At 44.6% G+C, this 26,061-nt stretch overlaps 1 protein-coding gene across 1 annotated transcript in view; it reads right to left on the bottom strand.

Moving 5' to 3' along the window:
- The window catches only part of Agbl4 (ATP/GTP binding protein like 4), a 1,249,712-nt gene that overhangs the window by 117,210 nt on the left and 1,106,441 nt on the right, over positions 1–26,061 (bottom strand). The window contains exon 7 of the mRNA XM_032900331.1: positions 4,028–4,117. Within this exon, the coding sequence (XP_032756222.1) occupies positions 4,028–4,117 (90 nt within the window). The remainder of the gene's footprint in view (positions 1–4,027; positions 4,118–26,061) is intronic.

Raw genomic sequence — 26,061 nt, 5'->3', positions numbered from 1 at the left:
AGAATTCCTATCGTTTCCCTTTGAGATAAAGAAGTTGAAGCTCTGGGAGGTTCTGTGGCATTCTCAAGGTCACAGTGTAATGCGTGTTGGTGCTGAGATCCAATCTGTCTGCTAAGAGACCTACTAATGCTTCACACACCCTGCCACAGGGCAGCATGGGAGTGCCCTTGTTCTCTCAGATTGTTTTAAGTACAGAAGGAGGAGAGCCTGGCCTCACGGGAACCATAGATGAAGTGGGGGTGGGGGAGGAGTGATGGAAGAGTGACCCATAGTCAGCTTTCTTCAACCACACAGTCTTCAGAAAGTCCAAACTCTTGTTGTCTTTAACACAATCCATTCCAGATACCCGTGACGACAGAACTTCACTATATTCCCAGAAGCAGGTGCAGTAGCAGCTCGCCAGTGAGAACTGTGGTCCCAGCCAGATGGAGACAACCAGGCTTCTTGGGTCTGTTTCCTGCTCAAGGTCACTGAGCCAGTGAATGGAGAAGAAGAGAGACTCTCAGCCACTATCCCTCCAGACATCAGTCCTGCCTTTCCTGAGAAGCAGGTGGGCTGGGGAAAGGGAGGAAGCCTCCGACCGACTAGGGTAAATAAATCTTCAGCTCTGCCTTACGGGGCTTGACTCAGGCTGCCCCCATGGAATACAAACCCAATGTAGGCAGAAAAGCGGGAGTAATGGTGCCTGCCTTGTTCTGCCCCAAGAGAAGATGAATTGCTATGTCTCAAGAGACAGATGCTGAGGTAGGGAAAGTGGGAAGTTAAACATGGAGGTGGATTCCATTGTCATGAATGAGTGGTGGTATTACTTCAAGTAGCCACCTTAGTTCTCAGAGCCTCTGAATCCCTGACTGAAAAGTATACACCAACTGTGGGATGGTTAGAATTCTGTGTTCTTCAAGGTACTAAACTCGACCTTCCAGCATTTCTCAGCCTCAAATGGAACAGGGGAGCAGGTACAGGCAGGGGATATGGCCAGACACAAGATCAAACCCCTTTGCTACTCGCTGGCTGTGTGACCTTGAGCCGTCCCTATGAATTCAGTTTTAGCAATCCAGAGCCAACATAGCTTTTGTTTCTCACAACAGCCTAGATAATGAACAGGATAATCTGGTTTTACAGATGTGGAAAGTGTCCATTGGAGAGCCAGTCCTAAACCTTAAATAGATCATGCTTAAATGGGAAAGACATGTGCGTAGATGACATAATGAATCAGAGTAGTAAAGGTCTTTTATTGATGATGCTAATTTTCAGACCTCCAATGTGAGCAGAAAGCAGAGGGTAAGAGGGAGTGCGTTATGGAGATCCATGGTGGGACAATTGAAATAAACTGAAAAGACAGAAAGTGTTTGCAAAGTGTTGAAAATGTGACTTCCAAGGCAGGGGAGCAGTGGGGCAAGAACTAGGTGATTAAAAACTGCCCTTTGCAATCAATCTGTGTGGGGTTGCATTGTTATCAGGATGAGACCAGAGAGTCTAGCAAGAGCCAGACCCTGGTGGGCTGTGGACACCATACCAGGGAGGCTGGAGCTTATCTTGAGAAAATACTGAGGTCAGCATTAGTGCACCGCGCAGTACATTCGAGATTCCTGTTCAGGAAACGGGGAAGCTCCTAAGGTTCTTTTTTTATAAAATGGGATGGTGGCCTTCTGTACTACTCACAGACATGATAGGCACTGGGGGTTTGATTTTTCCCGAGCTGAAGATCTTGATGGCAAGACGCACTGCCGTTTTGCAAGCAAGGGCAAAGCAGTTACCTTTCATCAGCTGGGGAAACATATCTGCCGCCAAGTTTAGTAACTGACAGATGGTTTGGAGTAAAGGGGTAGGCAGACCCAGGCGAGCCTGGGAAAGGTTATTACAAGGACAGCACTGGGGGCCAAATGCGAGAACGTGAAGGAGTGAGCTGTAGTGACTGGGGCCCGGTCCTGACACTTGACAAGCTGCTGGACTCTTAGCCAGTCACATCCTCTCTCCGAGACTCTGTCTTGTCAGCTGAAAAGAGAGGGAGGCAATCGCACCCAAGCAACATGGGAAGGATGCGATCAGGGAAATGAAACCCACATTTATACGCACACTGCTTGAGAGTTTGCAAAGTAGATTGCTACTTCATCTTTTCGGGTTCCCATGGGAGCAGGGAGGTGGCACGTGTCAAGTGCCTGCTACGTGCGAGGCATAAGACTGGGTGCTGTGTTTGCATTCATCTCCTGCCAGCTTCTTAATACGGTCCGGATAGTTCCGTTAGCTTTGTCTTACATTTGCGGGAACTGACACAGTACTGCAAGGAAGTCTGGCCAATACTTGACCTCCAGGTTGTCTGAGTCCGAGTCTCTGTACACTTGCACCACATCCCATTGCCCTTGACCTGTATAACCTTCAGAAACTTTCTCAAACCCCTCTAGACACCGCTCGTCTTGAGATTGAAATGAGAGAAATTATTTCCCCGAATTTCAGTTTTGTGTCAAACATAGCTAATGTTAATTTCTATGACATAGAACATTAACATTGTTAAAATAAACTACAACTAAAATATATGAAGTGTTTAGAAAAGTATTTAGTACATGTACAATATCATACTATTTTTACCTAATAGGTACAAATGAAGCTGGGCGTGGGGGCACAGCTACTGTGGAGGCTGAAACTAAACGATTCCAAGTTTGAGGCCTTACTGGCCTAGGTAGTAAGTTCAAGCCAGTCCTGGAAACTTAAAGAGGTCCTGTCACAAACTTTCTTTTAAACATTTAGGGCTGAAGCTAGGTAGTAGAGGGTTTGCCTAGCATATGTAAGGCCATGGGTTCCATCCCCAGTTCTTTGAGGAAAAGAACACAAGATTGGCAAGAATGTGAGTTAGTAAGGCTGGTAGCATCATAAAGTTGGGTACTCCTAGGAATAATTTGGGGGAACCCAGTACACTGAGGATGCACATAGCCTATGATCCAGCAATTGTATGTCTGTGCTCTTTCCCCTAGGTAAGAAGTTATATGTGCACGCTGGTGATGTGAGTAAGATATTTGTCCACATACACATCACAGTGGAAGAATATTTGAAATGGCATTGTTTTCCAGAAATATATATTGCAAACAACTTAATTATTCGCCATCAGGAGAATAGTTAAATAAATTGAGTTGCAGGCAGACATGGGATTTAATACAGTGAGGCATTTCCCACCCACGTGGCCATCAAGCAGAAAGAAAGCCTTGGTGGATATAGAAGGATGGCATTTGTGCAAAGGTCAAGAACAGGAAGAACTAAGACATACATCATTCAAAGACGCTTATGAATACAGTTCATCGTAAGGATGAAAATGACAAAACACAAAAATCAAGGTCATGATTATCTTCGGAAGGGAAGGAAGATGGGTAATTGAATTGAAAAGGAGTGGGTACTAATGTCTGCAACTGCAAAGGAGTGGGTGATTGTCTGCTTCTTAAACTGCTGGGTACCAGACGCTCACTGTGTTACTTATATCTTATTTGTTAATTATATCTATGTTTGTGATGATACCTGATTAATTACCTTCTATATTTGGCAATAAATGTAAATGCAATTACAACATAATACACCAAAGCAGTGAAATTATCTTACCCTGTTGGGTTCTGAGACCATAGTAGGTATTTTGTAAGATTTTGTTAAATGAATCACTAAGTGAATGACTGAATTAAGTGAGTGAATTGGCAATATCACCATTTCATAACCCTTCTTTTACCCCAATACACATCTAGCTTGGGCCAGACTTGCTTCAATTGCTCAGAACAAATAAAGCTAGAGAGGATAGGTGACCCCATTGTCATTCTTCATATAGAATAATGAGAGAATTTCCCTCAGTCCCTCTTGATCACTTATCCAACCATCTATTCATCTGTTCTTTCATGGGTACACTCACTAATAAGCATTTGTCAAATCAAAACTGAGTGGATGTCAGTCTAAGACCCGAGGTGAGCTGCGATGTTAGAGAAAGACTTTGCCTGTAACTTCACAGTCTTGAAGGACAGTGCAGTACAGGACACCCATGAGGCCCCAAGCTTACCTTGGCACACAAATGAAGATGGTGTTTCACCTGGGTGGACTCGCCCTGTGATGAATATCACCTTCTTTTCTGACCCTTCTCGGAGATTCTCTGTAAGAAATAAGTGGAAGGTCACCATGAAAAGCAAGCTGAGACTAGACATGGGTCTGTGGGAAGCAGGCAGTCGAGGAATAGGTTGAATGGATACTTTGTTTTTCATCTTTGTTTTAATCATTGGGTTAGAAACAGTAACGACCAGCCATTGTTGACTAATTATCTCTCCATCTATTTAATATTAAAAGACTACACTCCTTTTTCTTTGTGTAACTTAGAATATTGCATTAATATGCAATATTTACAATCATCTGGGAAAGTCATCAGTGATGCTGAATCCAAAGGCCACGGACTTTGCCTCTAGGCAGTTGTATATCTTTCTGAGTTTCAGTGTTCTTAACTATAAATGAGAAGAATGATATTTGCTTAATGTGGTTGTGAAAATGAAACAAGGCTACACACTGCATAGTACTAAGCAAACATCAAGTAAATAATAGAATCAAAAGGTAGCTATTTATAATAATAATACTACTAGCACCTGCCATTTAATTAACCCCCTTTGTGCCAGATCTATTTCATACATATTTATAATCTTTAGAGCAATGAGTAGCTTGTGCAGGCTCCTGTTACAGAGGCCGAGATTGAGGTTCTGAGAAGTTATGTAATTTGTTCAAGGTCATATAGTTATTAATAGGTGATAGCAGATGAGATTAGACCTCAGGATTTTGCTTTGGTGGTAAAGAAGTAACTGGGCCCAGATTCCTTTTACACTGAACACCTAGAAAATTAGATCTTTGCATGTGGTTTAATAGTAGAACTCTGATCTAGTACATGTAAGGCCCTATGTTTGACTTCTAGCATTGGAAAAATAACAAAAAGCTCTTAAAACTAAATAAAGTATACAGATCAACCACTCCTAGATGTCAGATAAGAAACTAGTGGCAGTACCAGAGTACCCATGAGGAAAAGAGACAAATAAGGCATTCCATGTGGTTGCCCTGTCTTTTTTCTGATGTTTCATCACACAATGAAGACCGGGGTATGATATCCTGAGCATACCATGGAAGCCTCACTGACATTCAAGGTTAGCAGGTAGCTGTTGTGGAGAGGCTTAGAGAATTCCAATAGAGAAAAGAATTCCAGAAACCTATTTAGTCCTCTTGAGTCTTTGTTAGATCCCAAACTTCGCTCTTAGATCGGGTGAAGTTGGATCTGGAGTGTGTTGAAGACTTAGCTCCAGGCCTATACTGCTACTAGAAGATGGGGGAGTCTTAAGCCTTAAGGCCTAGGGGAGGCAAGTTAGGTCTTTTTAGGATGTGTTTTTGAGTGTTAGAGCCCCAGACCCAAACTCTCTCCGCTTTGCCCCCTAGCGTGCATGAAGCAGTAAGGAGATGTTTGAGCTTCTGATTCCAAAGAATAAGTTCCTTTTGATTATGCAGGAAGAGTGAGAACTCAAAAAGGCTTAGTGGTAGGTACTAAATTACTCTAGACAGTTCTGAAGACGGCTGTAGAAACTGTTGGAAAAGAACAAAACTGAAGAAAAGAAACTTAACTGCTTCATATATGGAGCCCAACTCTTACGAAATGAAGACAACAAAATTGAGACACTCTGCAATGTATATACTATGTAGAAATAGAGGGACTGAATCAGACTACAGTATCTATCTGCTGCTATAAAAATTTAGCCTGTATAATAAAGTTCAACCATTATAAAAGATATATATATCGTATAAACACACAGATATGCAAACAATAACCAAGACAACCCTCCTAATGGGGAAGGGACATTCAGCCATTGGTAGAAGGGTTGATTAGCACACAACAGAACAACAACCTGAAGAAAATTTAGGAAGAGACAGAGGAAGTTGGATTAAAGGAGCCCTATCTGTATTAGAGGATGGGGAGAGGGCACATAAATAATTACAGGCATTCTCTTAAAATGCTGGCAATAGGTCGTTTTTAATGTAGTTCATCATCACAAGAGATGCCCTAACATCAGATGTGAGAAGTAAAACTATTGACTCTTGCAGGCTAAGAGATGACTCATTAGTTAAGAGCAGGATCCTGGCTTGGTTCCTACCATTCATATCTTGGCACATAACCAGTTGGAACTCTAGTTCTACAGGATCCTATGCCCCCTTGAGGCCCTGCATGCATGCATAGGTTGCATATACAGCAGGTAAAACACGCATACATATAAAAAAATAATGTAAAAATTAACAAACAAAAAACCCCCAAAACCCTATTGTCCTAAAGCTGGGTGTGGTGGTGTACACTGTTAATCACAGCACTCAGAAGACAGAAGCATGGATTTCTGTGAATTCAGCCTGATCTATGTAGTGAGTACCAGGACAATCTCAAAACAAAACAACACAAAAAACAAAAGTAAAAAAACTAAATGAATAAAAATTTTGTCCTAAAGACTTGTAGTTTGTTTGGTCCATTGGGGTCACCAGCAAGCACATGGGGTTTTCAATTCTCTGGATGCCAGCAGAAACATATTGGACCATTGTACATGAGAACTTATCATCCTTGCTGGGCATCTTTGAGGAGAGAAAATGCATTTATATTCTCAAAGAAGAGTTAAACGCTTTTATATTCCTGAACAGAATATAAGCTACTACAGGGAGAAAATAATGTCTACTGGTAAATATCTAATATCTTTCCCAGGAGTCTGTTTGGAATGGGTACCCAGGAACTGATTTCTAAATTAATAAATGAAAATAGCTGTATAGATATTTATAAATATAAAGTAGACACCTGTTATTTTATGTAAGTGTTTATGGTGCTCTTGTGAGAATAGGTGTGTTCATGCCATTTTACAGGTGAGAGGTCTGCGGCCCACAGAAGGAACGGTCAAGCTCAAGGTCAGACTGCTGGCAGTGAAGCCTCATCTCTGAGTCCTTTCTCTACCCTGTCTGCCTTCTGGATCCACTAACATTAACAGTCCTGCATCTGCTGCATTTCCATCTGCAATGCACACAAGAGACTTTGGTTTCATTTTTTATTGCTGATGGAAATTGAACTACTGTCTTAGTATTTATATTGCTTTTTCACTTAAAAAATTTTAATTCCCCACCCCAAACACTTTTAAAATTTGTTACCTAATACTGACCCCCATCTATCCCAACAGTCTAGAAATGATGAATAACATTACTGAGGCCCTCAGTGAAGGCTAACTTTACAGATGCCTCCCCTGACCCAGTATCAACTCAATTGCATTCTACATTTCTGCTGACCACAGGGAAAGACAAAACAGGCATTCTATTTGCACACTAATTTTACTGAGCCCCTGTGACTTCATAAAATGATAACGTGGGGCTAATAAAAATCAAGGCTCTCTGGCACTAATATAAGCAAATGTTGATGCAGGCAGGTAACAAATTGCTTTGTCATTTAGGAGGCCATAAAAGAGCATTATAATCATCTTTAGGCAAAATGGATGGGTCGCCTTTGCTTAGCTTTTAGCTTTCATTTGCAAAATCAATTTGAGGTAATGTAGCAACTCTGAGGTGGTGTGACATGGGGCCGTCCTCATCCCTCCTGTCACCAAATCCCCAGACTCCTGTATGCAAAGACAATTAAACATAGTCTTGGTTGAGGCAGCAAGGATGAAGAAGGATATGTCTTGAACAAAGCCAAGATGGAACCGGATGCAAACAATGAGAACAAGAACAATCCACAGGGGATGGTACGAACAGAACTCAAGGAGGCCATCGTGTTCAAGGACACAAGAACACAGTGTTTTGTACAACATCCCTAACTCATATGTGCCTGTGCACATAAGCATACATGTGCACATGTGAGGACACATGAGCACACACACCCGTGCAGAGAGAGAGAGGGAGACAGAGAGAGACAGAGAGAGACACAGAGACAGAGACATAGAGATAGAGACAGACAGAGAGAGGGGCGGGGCTTGTCATTATAGCCCATATTACGCCCCCAAACCCTTATTCATAAAATTGAACACCCATCTGGTGACCAGGTGCTATTATTTATATTATTTATATTTATATTATTTATTTCATTTTATAGAAAAACAAAGCCCAAAAGATTTAGTGGCATAGCCTTGTCTTATAGCTAATGACTAAGTGGTAGAGCCATAATACTGACTCAGGAAAAAATTTTCCTTAATCTCCATGCTACCCTATAAAGGACATTAACAATTCCATTCTGATAGCAGTTAGGGAATATGTAATTAATGTCTATTCTGTATCAAATAGTTTACATGTCTGATCACATTTGATTATCACAGTCAACCAATGAAGCATCTTCCTACCATTTTATTATTTCATTCCTTTCTTATGAGTTAGGAAATCAAGATCTAGAAACATTGTCTTGACTAAACTTGCAGCTGTGAGAACCAGTATTAGACCTGAGATATTTATGAATCCCTCATTATGTTTTAACTACTACATTGAGTTGACTCTTGAAGATCAGATAGGGTTCTTGAGTTGATTTCATTATCATGACCATTGATTTGTTGCTATTTTGCCTTGGTTTCTGATTTTTCAAGAGAGTGTTGTGGTATAGACCAAAGCTGGCTTAGAACTCTCTATATAGTCCAGTGGTCTCAAAATTCCTGTTCTTTTGCCTTGGCCTACCAAGTGCTGGGTTATAGATGTGTGCAACCATGCCCAGGCCCCATCAATTCTTTGTTAATCTTCACTTGCAGATGTGGCTTTTAGCTTCAGTGTGCATTAGGTTGAGACTGTTGCATCTAAAAATGGAACACTAGCTGAACTATTGGGGTGACCCTAGCTAAGACTTAGTGAAGCACTGTGACAGGAAACAGTAAGATTGAGTAGTTTCAGAAACCCTGATACATCATACACGACAACTGTAGGCATTTCACCTACCCCTGACAAAATTCCTGGCCTGGAACAGGTGACCACAGCTCCCCACATACAGAACGTGACTAGTGGTTCTAGTCACAAAACAGAGTTCTCCATGCTAATGAGGTATCTAGATGGGACCTGAGGGTTTAAACCAATAAGATTCCCTTCAAGAACATTCCTTTCTGCAAAATGTGAATGCTTCACTCCTTCTTTAAAAGGGGAACAAGAATACCCTTGGCAGGGAATAGGGAGGCAAAGTTTAGAACAGAGGCAGAAGGAACATTCATTCAGAGCCTGCCCCACATGTGGCCCATACATATACAGCCACCCAATTAGACAAGATGGAAGAAGCAAAGAAGTGCAGGCTGACAGGAGTCAGATGTAGATCTCTCCTGAGAGACACAGCCAGAATACAGCAAATACATAGGTGAATGCCATCATTAAACCACTGAAGTGAGAATGGGACCCCCATTGAAGGAATCAGAGAAAGGACTGAAAGAGCTTGAAGGGGCTTGAGACCCCATATGAACAACAATGCCAACCAACCAGAGCTTCCAGGGACTAAGCCACTACCCAAAGACTATATACATGGACTGACCCTGGACTCCAACTGCATACGTAGCAATGAATAGCCTAGTAAGAGCACCAGTGGAAAGGGGAAGCCCTGGGTCCTGCTAAGACTGAACCCCCAGTGAACGTGATTGTTGGGGGAAGGCGGTAATGGGGGGAGGATGGGGAGAGGAACACCAATAGAGAAGGGGAAGGGGAGGGGTTACGGGGATGTTGGCCTGGAAACCGGGAAGGGGAATAACAATCGAAATGTAAATAAGAAATACTCAAGTTAATAAAGATGAAAAAAAAAAAGGTTTTTAATCTTTGGTCCACCCCAAGGAAGTGGTATGCACGTATTCTCCTCGATGAACAATCAATAAGTAGTGTGGAACCAAGGGTTGTCTCTCATATCAAGAACTGCTGTTGGGTGAAGCCTTTGTTACCTAGCCCCCTCCATTCCTGATTCCCCACGATTTCCAGCGGTGTCTGGATGTCTGGGTGTTTGGAAACCTTTGGTTCCAGGTTCATCCTCCCAGGCCTGTTGGGCCTCCTCTGTTCCTGACTGTATGTGTTTTCTAGTGGTGACTGGATACCCAGGAGTTAGGGAACCCCAGCTTTGGCCCCAGCCTGAGACTTTTCTCACCTGGGCTAAGGTCCTACCCTCCCCTGAGTAGTGTTCTGCACTTCCTGCAAGTCCAGGACCTGATGGCAGATATGAGGAAAGGTGCAGTCTATCATGCGGCCTTTCATCTACCAAGTGGAATTCACACACGTTGGTGGTGAGGAGGAACATGGAATATGGAGCCTGAAGAGGCTATCTCATGTGGTCAAGGAGGATTTCCAATGGAGAGATGGAGATTCAGCTCACTTAAAAACCTCTGAACCAAAATGTGTCCTGTCTACAAGAAGTAGAGGGATGAAGATGGCGCAGAGGGAATGGCCAACCAATGACTGACCCAACTTGAGACCCATTCCATGGGAGAGCCAACCCCTGACACTATTAATGATATTTTGCTATTATTGCATAACTATCTTCTGAGAGACTTCATCAAGCAGCTGAAGGAGACAGATGCAGAAACCCACTGCCAAATAACTGGTAGAGTTTGAGAAGTCTTGTAGAAGAGTTAGGGGAAGGAATGAGGGAGCCAGATGGTCAAGGACACCATAAGACTTACAGAATAAACTAACTTGGGACTATGGTGCTCACAGAGATTGAACCACCAACCAAAGAGTATGCATGGGCTGGACTTAGGTCCCTTACACATATGTAGCAGATGTGCAGCTTGATCTTCATGTGGGTCCTCTATAACTGGAAGAGGGGACTGTCTCTTCATTGTAGGCCTTTCGATCCCTTTCCCATTGCTGGGCTGCCTTGTCTGATCTCAGTGGGAAAGTCCTGGTGTGACTTGCTGTACTATGGTGGGTAGGTATAAACGGGATCTCCCCTTCTCTGAGGAGAAGGGGGAGGGGGTACAAAGGTGAGCCTTGGAGGAGAGAAGGGATGGGGCTGCAATCAGGCTATAAAGTGAATAAATAAATTAATGGAGAAAATGGAACACTGTAAAGAAATAATACAGTACTTTTGGTATTGGGTTGTAAAAGAGACCATGGTCGGGGCTGGGGATTTAGCTCAGTGGTAGAGTAGAGCGCTTACTTAGGAAGCTCAAGGCCCTGGGTTCAGTCCCCAGCTCCGAAAAAAAGAACCAAAAAAAAAAGAGACCATGGTCTTGGGTATGCTTGCTTGCTCTTAAACCACTCACTTCTCGGGAAACCAGATGTGGTGTCACAAACACACTCAAGTAGACCATAGAGAGGATCACATGGTGAGAATAGCCAAGAGGAACTTATGTCTGAGTGCGTTTGGAAGGATATTTTAATCCCAGGTGACTGTAGCTTTGACTAAAACCTCCCTGCAATCTCAGGAGAGACCCCCCAGTCAGAATGACCCACTAAAATGTTCCCATATTGTTGACCCACAGAAACCAAGAGAGAATAAATGCTCGTTGTTTTATGTCATGCTACCGTAAGTTTTTCCAGTCCTTCCTGCAGTCTGACTTCCATGTGGGCCTTCTATAATGCCCACAGAAACCTGCCACTTCCCCTGCTTAAGACTTAATCAACTTTCTGTTTGTCTTCAGCCCAAGTCCAGCTTCATTGGCCTGACTCTCCTCTCTGGTACATAAGGGCCACATTCCCATCCATCTTGTCCCACAGGCGCTGACCTCAGTTAGCCCTGGCAGTCTTCCACTCATGGCATGCTCTCTCACACATCCACTCTGGGCACATGTTTCTTTCCTGCCTTGAATGCCAAGCCTCTGTCGAGTCTGTCTGGGTTCCTCCTACTCAGCCTTCAAGACTCAATTTGGATGCACCTGCTCTGAGAAAGGAAAAGGGGAAACTCAAGCTCACCGGGGACTTGGCTCTGTCTTCCTTGGTGTTAACAGCTAATGTTGTATTTTATCTGATTTTATCAGCACAATACGTGTCAGGCTAAAGGTAATGTGAAAATATCATTGTTGGTGACAAAGGAAATAGAACAGAAGCAGAGAGTCACAGTAAGAACATGATCATGGTGCAGAATTGTTTCTATGAGAAAATGTAGGGGGGGGGGCATGCATCCAGTTTCCAGGAGGAAGTGGCAAGGCAGTAAATACATTTAGGTAACCACATGACTCCAATTGATCCAAGACACTTGGGGGCGCTCCAGCTGTGCTGCCCAGAAGCTGATTCTGCAGAAAAGGGGAACTGAATGAGGGAGAGTGGACGAGACATCGTTCCTGGGTCAAGTGGAGCGCCGAGCTTCCCTGAGCTCTCAGTCTTTGGACAAATTCCCTCCCTCTTATGAACCTTAGTTCTCCCAAGTGTAAAATGGGAGTGACATCTAGGTCACAAGACAGAAAAGCCTCAAATAAGTGGCTTCATGTACCTTTTTAAGTGATGTTGCCTATAATAACAGGGGCTATTCATTGAATGACAAACACAGAATGGGGATTCTCAGCAACATAGCCACCTTTAATTATATAATTATATAATTCTGCTATGGTGCCCTGAGCTGGGCTATTAGCAGCATCCATCCATGCCTCTCCTCCCCCTCAACCAGTGACAAAAAAAAATCTTCAAATATCATCACTGAACGCCCCATGTCTCCTTGGAGGCAAACTTGGACCTGGTTGAGAACCAACCCCTTATAAGAATACATTATTCAAGAGGAGTCTTCCCCAAGGAAGGGCACACCAATTGGTTAACCAATGCCAAATAATCACACATGTTCCATGTGGCCGGGGCAGAACCTTGGTGGAGGTTGAGCACTTGTTCCAGGGAGAGTCTCAGCTATGAGCTGTCAACCACTGGTACTCTGGGGATTGAGGACCTGCATAACACACAAAACAAGGGTCCCAGCCTTTTACACAGGTGGCTGACTGGGCAGATCAGGCAGACCTGAGCCCCAAAGAAGTAAAGCAGAGGGCCATGGTCCTTCTTTTAAATTTAGCTCATGCTGACCACATGTCATTCGATACTCTTCCTATCATGGATCTCAGCTACCAGGTAAGGGTGTTCAAGCCTAGCTCTGGGGTTATGAACTTGAACTAGAGAGCAGGAAAACTCAATTCGATCAGAGTGTGTGCTCCTACACGATATTGAACTATGGGGTCTTTTATTTCCTCACCTGAAACCTGAGGATACCATGGGTCTTGACTTTATAAGGACCGTGTAAGAATGAAGTAAAATGGTCCACCAGGTCTATGCCTGCAAGTGTTCAAATCTGATGCCTGGCAACCAGACCACTCGATCCGGCTGCCCCATCTTACAAGTGTGAAGACTGGAGTCAGTAGGCAATCCATGACAAGACAGCCAGGGCTTTGCCTGTTTTCTTCACTGTGTGTATGATCAGCATCTGATAAACAGCGCTTTAGATAGTTGTAGAATTGGCCCTGTCTTCCGGTTGAGCGACTTGTCAGCACCCAGTGCTCAGCTTTGGGGGGCCACCACCCCAGGCCTAAGGGAATTCCTGGCCAGAATCAGTTGCAAGTTTATTTGTAAATGCAAATTGAATCACACTGTGTACCCTTTAGCAACAAGGGCAAAGAAAACAGTTTCCCAGGGAAAAGAGGGCCAGGGGATGTGAGAGTGAGGATGAAAGTGGAAGACAATGCGTTCTAATCAAACTTGATAAATATGTAAATTAAAGCAGCTAAACAGTTGGCTTTGACAAATGACTTCTCGATAATGGATTTTTCCACAGCGAAAGGCGAGAGTTCAGCCTGCCTGTTAGTCACAGTAAAAGCCCTCTCTTGCTTTCTCAGCAGTGTGGGAGGATGGGACCGCTACTTAGGTGCTCTGTGGCACAGGAGGGAATGGGTTCTTTTGTGATTTTAGGAGTGAGGCCATCCCTAAGCATCAGATAGCTGCTGGGCACTGCTACCATCAGCTCCACAGGAGAGGTGACAGCCCCCATCCCTTAAATGAAAAGTCAGGAGGAGGTCCTCCCTCACCAAACTAAGGTCATCTCATGATCAAAGCAACCTTTGGTCAAAGAACATATATTCAGTCCTTCTGATGCTCTAACGATAAAAGTGTCTTACCCAGTCTTACAGTTGTTGGGTATTTTTTTCCTCCCCTCCCAAGGTCTGGCAGCATGGAAGTGTTTAGAAAGGTCTATTCCCTAGCTCACTATGCAGATCCAACAGACCCCTCTTTGTGCCTTAATTCAGCTGATTCCATCTACCAAGTAAGTCACGTGACTGAAGGGTCAGCTGAGAAGGGGTAGACATGGTCATCGTGCACCTTCTCACATGACCTAAGATAATTGTCTTCTTAAGAGGTTGATTTCACAGCTGGAGATGTTCTGTGTTAATGATGAACCCAAGTAACTGTGATGACAGCTGACAGTCAGGTGAGAGGAGAAAGGGAACAGCAGGTTTGGAGCAGTGCTGCTGTGTTGTCAAGCACATCATACCCTCCGTGGTCTCCTGGGAACTGCACTGCGAGGCTAAGCACATTGGCCAGGAAAACTCAGGTAGCAAGAGTTAGCTTTAGGGGTTCTTCCCTCTGTGTATGTGTGTGGCATTCATTTACCTGTGTTTACATGTATGTATGCAGATGCATGTGCCTGTGTGGGTCTCTCTCTCTCTCTCTCTCTCTCTCTCTCTCTCTCTCTCTCTCTCTCTCGTGTGTGTGTGTGTGTGTGTGTGTGTGTGTGTGTGTGTGTTCCTCCATTGCCCTTTACTATATTTATTGAGGCAGGGTCTCTCACTGAACCGGAAGCTTGTCTACCTCGCCAGCTTGCTCAGGGAATCTCTTTTCTCTACCTCCAGTGGTGCTGGACTTATAGGGTATTGCCACACCCATTCAGCCTTTACATGGGCTCTGAAGATCGAAGGCAAATCTTCGCACTCATAGAAAATGCATTCTACCCACCAAGCTATCTCTCTAGCTCAGTGTTGGAATCAGGTTCAACTCTTCCCAACTATCATTTTCTGAAACCTTGACAGAGAAAAGTTCATTCGGCTATGCTGCATTGAAAGAGACATCACTCTGGACCTCATGTGTACAGGCATACGCATGCATCTGCTTCTCACTCGAGCTCCTACAAATACCTGAACTTTTATAAAAAGTTACAAAAATGGAAGTGCAAGTGGAAATTCAAGTTTAATGGTTTACGGCCATGGAAAGACACTATTAATATAATTTCCCCAAGCAGAGAAGCAATATATGTGAGCGTTCCAGTGCTTGAGGAGACGTTTAGAGGAGGGCAAGAAGTAACACGATCCCTGCTGGAGCAGATCTGCCTGCCTGATGCTGGAGGAATTTCGATTTGAGGAGTGTTCTTTCTGTCCTATTGCGATCTTCATTGACTTGTGTAAAAATACTACTTTCGATCTCAAATCCCCACTGGCATCTTTATATAAGCACAGAAAATGCTACTGGGCTTTGGAGATTTCATTTAATGAAGGAAAAGTATTTCTATTAAAGAGTATAATTTTTTTTCTCTCAACACAACATCTTCAGAGGAGCCAGGGAAACTGAATTGTTCTGGGCTCTGAGAAAATGAATCGGCCGATGCTTTACATAGCACAGGAGGTGGATGAGCGGACTATAGACAGAGAAAATCGCAGTGGCCCAAAAGGCCAAGGTCCAGATCAGATAGAAGTGGGAAAATTGCTAAAAATCCAGCCCCTGTGCCCCTGACGTTCCAGGTCAAGAGCACTGTTTGGCTCACTGGGAGTTGTTTCAGTTCCCCCTGCCCCTGACACTGCCTGGTCCCTTCCCCATGTACTATAGCAGTTTGTCCATTCCTATGGCGGTGTTTTGGCTGGCCAGGCATTCCTGGAGGTTGGGTAGGTGCTTGCTTTTAATAAATAGGGGCTAACCAGGCTTCTCTCTTTCCCTATGCAATGGTCTCCTGGTCACCTCCCACTCCTATTTCTTTCTTTCATCTGTTCTTTGTGGTTCTGTTAAGAACATTAGCTGTATTACAACAGGGGTTTTACCTTCTTAGCTGTTGTGAATGCATGTATAAAACAGCAGCTGTCATATGACAGCAGATTATAGCCAGAGGTGGTTGAATGGAATGAGCTGGGGAGGGACAGGACTAAGGAATGGGACCTCAGTGATTGGAGAGAGCAAATCACCAGAGGATATGGAGATGGGTAAGAGGTGGAGCCAGGCCCTAGAAAGTCCTATGAGTGGTGTAACTTGAGTTCTTCCCCAGTCCTAGGCTCTTGGTTAACTCTAAAGAGACAAATATATGGTTGGTAAGTAAACCTTTAGTGTAGCCATGTCTGATATCCAATGTGGCTCAATCATTCCTCAACTATATGGGAACTATAAGAGAGCACCTTCTGGCCACCTCAGTCTCTCTTCCAGTAAGCTGAGAGTAATAGCAATATGCATACTATTGTGTGTTGTGAATGCTAAATAGGCTAAAACATCACCCCCCCCAAACAATAGTGCTTGTCCTGTGGTAAGCCCTCTATGAACCTTGGCTGTCAGCAGGCATATCTTGAGCTCCCAAACATTCCCAAGCTGGAAATGTTGTCCCCATGCCAACAGTCACTGAGCCTCAGTCTCCCTTCACTCCTCATTGGTCCCTGTTGCAGCAATTTCTGGCAGGAGAATAGTCATTTGCTCCCCTTTCTCCTTTGGTGACTCTGGGTTTATGGGGCAGAAGCTGTCTTCTCCCTCATCTTTTGCTGGCATTCATTTCCTTTGTCTGAGACAGAGAAGGGCATTTTGACACAGTTGTTTTGATGTGAGAGTGTTGAAATGACTACATTTATGTAGAATTTGTTTTTGAAAATTACCAGGTACTGTGTGAAATAGACCCTCACGCCCACTGCGTGGCTGATGTCAGTCCTTCATCTTGCCAATCCCTCACTGTCCTAGCCTGCACTCCCAGCCCTGACCTGCAGCCTGCCCTAGAGGAGTTCTGGTCCCTCCTTCCTGCTCTCCCTCTTGAGCCCCTGTGCCAGAAGAGAGATGGGGGAGGTCTTGCTAGGACAAGAAGAGCTGGCCTGAAATGTCTCCTTGGCATATTATTTGGTAATGATTTTTTTAAGCCCACAATGTAATGGTTTGTTTTCTCAGCTGTGTCAAAATGTCCCTATATCAAAATAGCTATGCTAGAGCAGCTGCTTCAGTGTGGCTGAAACAAAAGGGCCATGTCAGTGTGATATGAACTCTGCACAAGAGACCACCTGGCATGTGGCAAACCTAAATCACATCCCTAAGGCACCGCAGTGGGGGTTGATTAATAAGCAATCAGCTACACTCAATGCCAACTCTCCTTGTGGTAAAAACTTTGGGTTCCAGGAAGGCTGTTTCTACTCCTATAAGGATCCCCCGTGTTAAGGATGCTGCATGATATCCTACAATATCACAGGTGACGAGTAGAGCTGAGTGAAGTTCAATTGACAGCAAGATTCCAAGAGGCGAGGGACTTGACTAAGGTCTCTTAGCAAAGTGACTTTTACATTAAATTGGGAACTTGTGGGATTGGAGAGATGGCTCAGTGGTTAAGAGCACTGACTGCTCTTTCAGAAGTCCTGAGTTCAATTCCCAGAAACCGCATGGTGGCTCACAACCATCTATAATGGGATCCAATGCCCTCTTCTAGTGTCTCTGAAGGCAGCCACCATGTACTCATAAACATAAAATGAATAAATAATTTTTTTTAAAAATTGGGAACTTGCCATTGCTTCTAACGTTTAACTAAAATGGTCATATTATTTCCCACTCCCTTCCCTCCCTCCAACTTCTCCCAGGCTCCTCTATCAAATTCACTTACTATTGACTCGCATGTATATAAATACAAGCTACTCAGTCCATTTAGTTAATTACATGTATATTGTTAAGGGTTGACCACTTGAGATTGCATGATCATTTAGAGCACTCATTTCCCTCTCTTGACAGTTTTTAATTGTCTAAAGATCTTCATCTATGGATAGGGCCCTGCGAGATTCTCCCCATTAACATAGCAACTGGTTTGTCATTATTGGGGTCTTATGTAAACTGCCGTATTATTGATACTTCACAGGTGTGGCTTCCCTGTCATTTCTAGAAGACACCAAGACACTATCTTGCTGCAGACTTTCAAGTCCTGTGATTCTGACAGTCTTTCTGCCTCCTATTCCAATGTCCCCTGAGCCCAAGAGATAGGAGTCATGTTGTGGGTGTGTCAGCTGGAGCTATGCGACCCCACTTAGTTGTCCCCTGCATTTTGATGGTTGTTATTTTATGCGATGGTTGCCATGCTCTGCCACAAAGAAGCTTCTTTGACAAGGAGTGACAACTTGAGGACAGCATTTAAAATGCAGTTAGGGATTATACTGGTTTAGGAAAATGACAGCAGTAGGTTCTCCTCTGAGGTCTGGGGCTATGGGTCTTTGTCTGTGTTTATATTACAAAGCCATGTTCCCCCTAATGCTGAGTGGACCCTATGTCCAGTTAGACAGCTATTGGTTACTGCCAAGATATTAGTATCATTACTGCACCATTAGGGGTATCTTGCCATGCTAATCATTGTTATAGCTCATAGGTGTCAGAACTAAGTAGGACTATTAGTGCTCCTCTCATTGGCAGCTTGCAGAGCAGCTTCCAGTATTATTAAAGTTAGTCCTTGGGGAGGAGGCTTTGGAGTCAGATCCAGTTCAATTCCTCCATGTCAAGTGGTCAAGTATGTGGCATTTTCACCATTCGGGCAACCGATGACTTTTAGAAGGCAACAAAGCTGTCACTGGATCTTGAACACTTTCATCCGGTTCTCTGACTTCCGGGTCTTGGTGTTCTTACTGGGTTCATAGATCAAATTCTGCAGAACACAGCCAAAACCACAGCATGCTTCTAGAGCTCTACTATCAAACATGGGCTTAGCTAAGACTTGGATAAAAGAAGAGTATCTGTCCTACAGACAGGCTGTCAATCACATGTCATGCAGCCCACTGAACTTTGTTGATTATCCCAGGTCTGTGTGAGGAAAGGGAAACAGGTGTGGGGTAGAAATAAAAACAAAAACCAAAAAACAATCACTTACATTCACTCCCACATTTACATAATAGATATGTCTACAGCCAGCCTAAGAAATAACCCATATTATGTGTCCTATAGTCTTAATGGTACCACAACTTGGATTCCATACAGTTTTCCTGGAATAGAATAAAATTCAAAAACTTAATTTACTGCCACTGTTTTCCAGAGATATTTTTATGAAGTGGTACTATGTGCTTCAGATATGAAGATTCTAAAATAACCACGGACTCTTCGTGTTTCTAGGTGAAACTACAAAAACCTTGGGTATGTAAAAGCACCTGGAGTATATACGGTACATGAGGCTTTATAGCTTATGGAAATTGATGAATGCAGTTTGACCAAACGTTAGGCAAGGAAAGGTACTTAAGCCATGTGTGATTCAGGAAGGCAGTCCTCCATATCGCTATTTCAGAAGACTTGCACCTCACCTTTCGTCTTCTGTTGATACTTCCATTTAGAGTTCCAAAGGCCACCAAGGTGCTATCAGGTACCACAAATGTTAGTGGAGAACAAACAGGGGCTCACCACTTCCTATATGTGCCTCACTTTTCTCATATGGAAAAGGGGTCACAGTAGAGACTTAGAGTGATGCTCCAAGGAGCCAATGAGTAGGTGTTTGCAAAGCTCTTAGCACAATGTCTGTCATACAAGTACATCTTCCACATGGTCTGCTGAATAAAATACCCCATTGATAGTATGCTCTCAGATGACCCAGGGCTGCAAGGGTAGTACCTAGCTTGGGACTTGCCCCAAGATAGCCCATCCTTCCATTCAAAACTCTCCTGTGGCCAGCTAAAGGACATTTTTCTCTGGATGTGTGAGGGTGGTGTATTGACAAGAAGCACTTTCTATATTCTGATCTTCAATCCTGATATCATCTAGGAAACTCTGTAAAAGTATTGCTGTGTAGGAGGCTAGGGAGATGGATAGGTTTGGTAAAGGACTTGCTGCACAGGTATAAGGATTTGAGTCTCCATTCTCAGCACCTGTGTGAGAGCCAACATCGCAGCAAGTGCCTGTAATCCCTGCCTCCCAGGAGGCAGAGGCTGAGTGATTCCAGGGACCCACTGAGCAGCCAGGTGAGCTCCAGGTTCAGTGAGAGACTGCCTCAAACAGTAAGGCTGAGAGTGATAGAAGAACACATGCAACACTGAATTCTGACACTTGTAATTCATGCTTGTCCAAACAGGAACAATACCTGAACAGTGCGCGCACGTGCATGCACACACACACACACACACACACACACACACACACACACACACGAGAAAGAGAGAGAGAGTCCTATAAACATATGTAAATATTGATACCCATAAGGTTATCATTTATATGTACTATGACTGTGGAGAGGGACTCAAAAAAACATGATTCTTCCAGTGTTTGGTCACCATAAAGAACCACATCAACTGCTACCTGAGGCCAGGTACTGGGCCTGGTTTCATCATCTTTAATAAAAACATAAAACAAGATTGTCCCTCAGTTCCCTCTAATTGTTACAGCCTGATTCAGGAAGGCCTCAGAAATGGCCAGATTGGTCAGAACAGGGAAGAACATGAGGACAAGAAGACAAAAAAAAACCATGCATACATCAAGTAGACAATTTCCCACTGTTGTCCCTTCCTAGAAACAGGAAAAAACATACTTAGGATAATGGGCTGCTGCTTTTCCAGGGCACTCACAAATAGAGCAGACCTATTAAATGTAAGCCATGTGCATGGGGAGATGGAGAAAGGTATTGTTCAAAAGAAGAGGATTAATATATTTGCTATGAGAACAAATCACATGCATGCTAGGCTGAGGAACCAGCCAGGGGCAGGGGGCATTGTAGCTCAGCTCCTGCTGTGTTTCAGGCACTGGTGACAAGCACAGTCTGAGAAGAAGGCTCCACCCTGCAGTTCAGAGGAATGAAGTTTCCATTCCATCCTGCCATCAGGTTAGACTGGGTAATGGACCCCAGGCCACACAGCTGGCAAACAGCTGTGCCAGGGTGGGAACAAGGAAGCCTGACCCAAATCCTGCATCCTTTTCCTTCCATCTTCTCCCTTCCTCAGACCTGTGTCTTTGGAATGTCATACCCAGTCATAGCAAAGAGCCAAGGGAGGCTGGTAATAGCCACAATCCAGACACATAATCACTCCTAGTCATTTGTTGGAGCCATTGGTTCTAGAACTCTCAGTACTAGAAAGAAGTATTAAAGCTGACCTTTTGAGTGAGAGTGTGTAAGCATAGCAATACAGAGTTGGAACAATGAAGCTACAAGGAGAGACTGGGCCCCTAGGACACGGTTCCTACTGATCCCTTGAACACACAAAAATGAAGCAGGTTATCAGGTGGCATCAAGGGCGCTATGTCAGGAATTCTGAGGGACTGGGTCTGTCTATTAGAATAGGGCAGCCTGGTAGTACCAGAAGAGCCAGGTCTGCTCCACATATCCAGCACCTAGGGACTTGTTGCTTGTCCGGTGACCACACTGGTTGGCCACAATCATGGGAACTACTTTAATTCACCCTTTGTCCCCTTCACTCCTGCCCTGTGTCTCCTGATGACAGTCACTTGCCTCCCTCTTCAGTGCTTACTTGAGCCTGTCACACATCTGACAGTGATAAAGCAGGCTGGGAGTTACACAAGGGTAAAATTGCCCCAGCAGGACACATCTCTTAGCTCTAGGGATTGAGAGGAGAAGAACTTTACCAATCAGGAAAAACACACAAACAAACAAACAAACAAACAAACATCTCTTCCACTCCATCTCCACTAGTGGTACCTGCCAGGTACTGGCTCTGAGCACTTCAGGTAGCAAGATGACAGTGACAGTCGGTCCTGATCTCTGGCAACTTGCCAACCAGACACCAGGTGGCATTGTGACCACTGAAAACAGGTTTGCTCTTTAGATGCGAGGGCTGAGAAAAGTCCATAGACTGAGAGTTAAGTAAAGACAGTTTGGGGTTGATGGCAGATACCAAGCTGGACAGCCTAGAGCAGGTAAGAATGTCCTCAGGCCTCAAGGCTGTAACCTTGACTTTAACCTGCTGCTGGGTGAGCAGGCCCAGGAAGACTGAGATTGCCCAGAGTGTGTCTGCCTCTCACAGGTAAGAGATGGAGACTTCCTTCTGAATGGAGTTAATGTGGCAGCCACAAGGCATGAATGTCCACTTGCTTAATCATCTTTAGCAAGCCCACATTCTCCACCCACACATTCCTCTGAAGTGTCCTTTCAAAGTCCTTCTCTTTAAGGCAAGTGTAGGAGTTCCAGGCAGCCATTTGCATTTTCAGTTCTAGAAATCATTAATATTTTAAAATAGCCAGCACTAAGGCTCATTAACCCACTTAATACAGTCTCTACCTGTTACTGTTAGAGGGAAACTTTCTACTTGACAGCTACTTGAGCATGGGGTGATTCCCTAGCTTCTGTAGAAGCTCTGCCATTAACCTCCAGACTTCCCAGTGTAATTGGGGAGATGTATGTGTGTAGGCAATAAGAGTGCAGGAAGGAAGAAAGGAAGGAAGGAAGGAAGGAAGGAAGGAAGGAAGGAAGGAAGGAAGGAGATCCTTGGCCCAGCATCAAGTATCAGGTATCTCAGAGAAGGCTCCTGAACAGAGAGAATGTAGATACTCAGAGGATCTGTGCTTAGACAGTAGTCCTGTGGCCACCAATTGAGGTGAAGACCCATGGTCTTGGAGACAGTCAAGCCTAAAATAAAATCCCAGATCTTACACCACTAACTGTGGGGCAAAAATTATGCCTGGCATTATCTGAGATCTTTGGGGTGTTAGGGTGAAGGTGGCTAGAGAGGTATAGGTTGGTAGGGATGGCTTAGTATAACCAGTCCAAGATGGAGGCAATCTCATTGGATGTCTGAAGCTGTGGACCTGTTCTGTTGCTTTTTGTCTCTCCTTCCTACCCACAGGTCTTTGCATTCATCAGTGTGAGCAAGACCCTTCAATTCTTACAACCACCCTCTGGAGGCTCAGTCACCCCTCATCACAGAGAACAACCAGAGAGTTAATATGAGGCAGGAGCTGATTCCCAAGATTCAATACCACGCTCTCTGCTCCTTGCAGAGATGTCATGAGCATATGAAAGAGGTGAGTACACTATGTGTTGTGTAGATCAGGTCTGAGCTACTTCCTGTAGTTGCAAACAAAGCCCTGAGCATTAGCTGTTTTCTCCAATATGCCCACCCTGTTCTTTCCAGCTAGAAAGTCTGTGTATCCTGATTTGCCATTGTATTGCTCTGTGGACTGCACCTCTCCTATGCCTTTGTAACCTCCTCAAGTACAGGAACTGAGGTCTACCCCTTCCTATCAATCCCTAACACCTAGCACAGTCCTTGGCACATGAGCACATTGTAATGACTGCAACGCTGCAGCCCACCTTTACTAGATGGAATTTTGAGAAAGCAGCATCAACCAGATCAATTCCCAGAAGAAAATGTTTTCCGAAGGTCTTAGCCTGGGCACATCAATATAAAAATGACAGAGCTCTAATTTGCTTTCAGACTCAGACTGGGAAGAGGAACTTTGACCCTGTCAAAAAATGAGAACAAATTAAATTGAAACACAAAGTCACTTCCCCTGTTGCAAGCTCTGGATTTCTAATTAATGTGTAGTGCAAGGCCAGGGGCTGCAAAGAGATCGGGAAGACGGTGCTACCTTGCAAACTGAGCAAAGAGATTGGGAAGACAGTGCTACCTTGCAAACTGAGCAGGGCTCGGGATGGAACTGGGTTGTTTATTTTTCTTTTCTGGGCAAAACTGTGTAGGTCCACAGAAAAGAACAATCTAGGCTGATTAGGAAAAAATAAGTGACAGAAGCTGAACCTTGCATGAAAGAACACACACACACACACACACACACACACACAAAGCTCTCAACACCATCACCCACTCACTCTGTCCCTGAGGTGCCAGCATAGCCCCCAGGAACTTAGAAAAAATGGAATTTTCAATGCAGGCTGAAAGAATGACAGTCGCCTTGTTGCAAGGCAAAGCAGGAAAGGCATTCAGGGCAGGAACTAGCCAGGCTATGCTGGAGTTTGGATAGCCAGGCTCCAAATCACTGATGAAGAGACTTGTGAATGACAGGAACCTCATTCAGGGAAGAACAGTAACCAATTGGGGGAGGGGGACACAAGAATGCTTGCTGGACAGATGCCTAGCTGGCCTGCATTCTGTGTGGGACAGTAAGACCTGGAGTCATCAACCAGCGACTCCCACAGTAACCAACTGGGGAAGGAGGGACACAAGAATATTTGCTGGACAGATGCCTAGCTGGCCTTCATTTTGTATGGGACAGTAAGACATGAGGTCATCAATCAGCGACTCCCACACCTGTACACAACCTCCTGGCATGCCCATTGACATGGCAGATTCTTGGGCTCCACTCTAGACCTATGGAGTCAGACTCTCAAGCCTTTGTACCTTAGACCTCTGTAATTTTGAAACTGGTGCCCCAGATGTGTCTTATGATAAGGACATGGCAACTTCTGGCTTAGGATACTAACAGTGCTTTCCTTGCTGGAGCATCGGGAATAAGGTGTGGCTGCAACAGGCTACTTCGCTACTCAGCCATTTCCATTTCTGTGTAGCGGGGCCAGGAATCCCACTGGGACATGCTACCCTGGGGGAAGTGAGATGAGTGTATTCTCTGACAGACAGAGCCTGGCATTGAGTGGGTCTGAATGTTCGTGGGAATGTGTGCAGGGTACTGTCCTCACAACCAGTTACTGAAGAATACCCAGAACCCCCTCTTGCTGTTGTTAAGTATTGGCTCACAGACAGTGACATCAGTCCCAAGGTATTCTGGCTTACAAGGGGGGAACATCACAGGAGTAGGCTCTGTCACCTCTCTGTATCAAGTGCTTCTGGGCTCCAGGACCCTCCATAAACACTGGGTGCCAGGACATCGATGCCCCTGGGTAAGCTCCATCAAGAAAAGCCAGTATGGGGGCAACTCCTGGAGCCCTTGATGTTGCAAGCTACTCTTCCAGACTTGTATCTCTCCTCATGGCTCTTTCCCAGCCTCTTCATGATCTCAGAAGACTAGGATCAACCCAGAGTGAGCCTAGTGCAGAGTGGTATTCGAGGAGCTACCCTCTAACTCCCTCCCTCCTACAGCCTTCAAGAGGCTGCCAAAAGAAGATAGCCTCAGAAGGAGGGAAAGATGGCTGGTCAGGAGACAGGGTGAGAGATGGGCCATCACATATGTTACCTGTGCTGGCTAGTCTTATGTTGACTTGACACAACCTAGCATCATTTGGGAAGAGGGATCCTCAATTGAGAAAATATCCCCACCAGACTGGCCTGTGGGTAAGCTCGTACTGCATTTCCTTGATTGATGATTGATGTGGGAGGCCCCAGTTCACTATAGGCACTACCATCCCTGGTGTTAAGTCACAGTCAGCACAAATGGTTGAGGTGCCCCTTTATCATACCAGAGCAGACCTGGCCCCCAGGTTCTCCCAGCATTCCTCAGTCCCTACCTGTTACAGGGCATGGCTGGTATAATACAGCCCCCACCCTAAACTTATGCAGCCCTGGAGCTGGGCAGATTTTCACTGCAGTTGCCCCTCCCTATATAGCCAGTCCTTTTTGTTACCTGGTCCTTTTCATCTACCCTTTCCTCTCCTGCTTCTCCCCTCTCCCTTCTCCCCTTCCTCCTCTTCTCATATGGTCTAGCACAGGCTCATGTGTACTCTGGACCCTTCCTGGCACCTCTGACTATGCTCTCCCTTTTATCTATAATAAACTCTCTCCTTCACCATACCCAGGAGTGGTCATGACTTTCCTTTTTATTTCTTTTTTTCATTCATCTGGGCTGGTGTCCCTGAGGGCTCTATGAACACAGATTGAGCAAGCCCTGAGGAGCAAGCCAATAAGCAGCATTCCTCCACTGCCTCTGCATAAGTTTGTGCCTCCAAATTGCTGCCTTCATTTTTCTGGATGATCCACTACGAGCCATTAGCTGAAGTAAACCCTTTCCTCCCTGAGTTGCTTGTGTTCATGGTATTTAGCATGTAGTGGTTGACTAAACTATAGTTATGCCATCTCATGAACATATTCCTAAGTACACTTCAAGTGC

This window comes from Rattus rattus, chromosome 1, assembly GCF_011064425.1.
Source record: "Rattus rattus isolate New Zealand chromosome 1, Rrattus_CSIRO_v1, whole genome shotgun sequence".
Lineage (NCBI taxonomy): Eukaryota > Metazoa > Chordata > Mammalia > Rodentia > Muridae > Rattus > Rattus rattus.
This window is presented reverse-complemented; position numbering and strand designations above follow the sequence as displayed.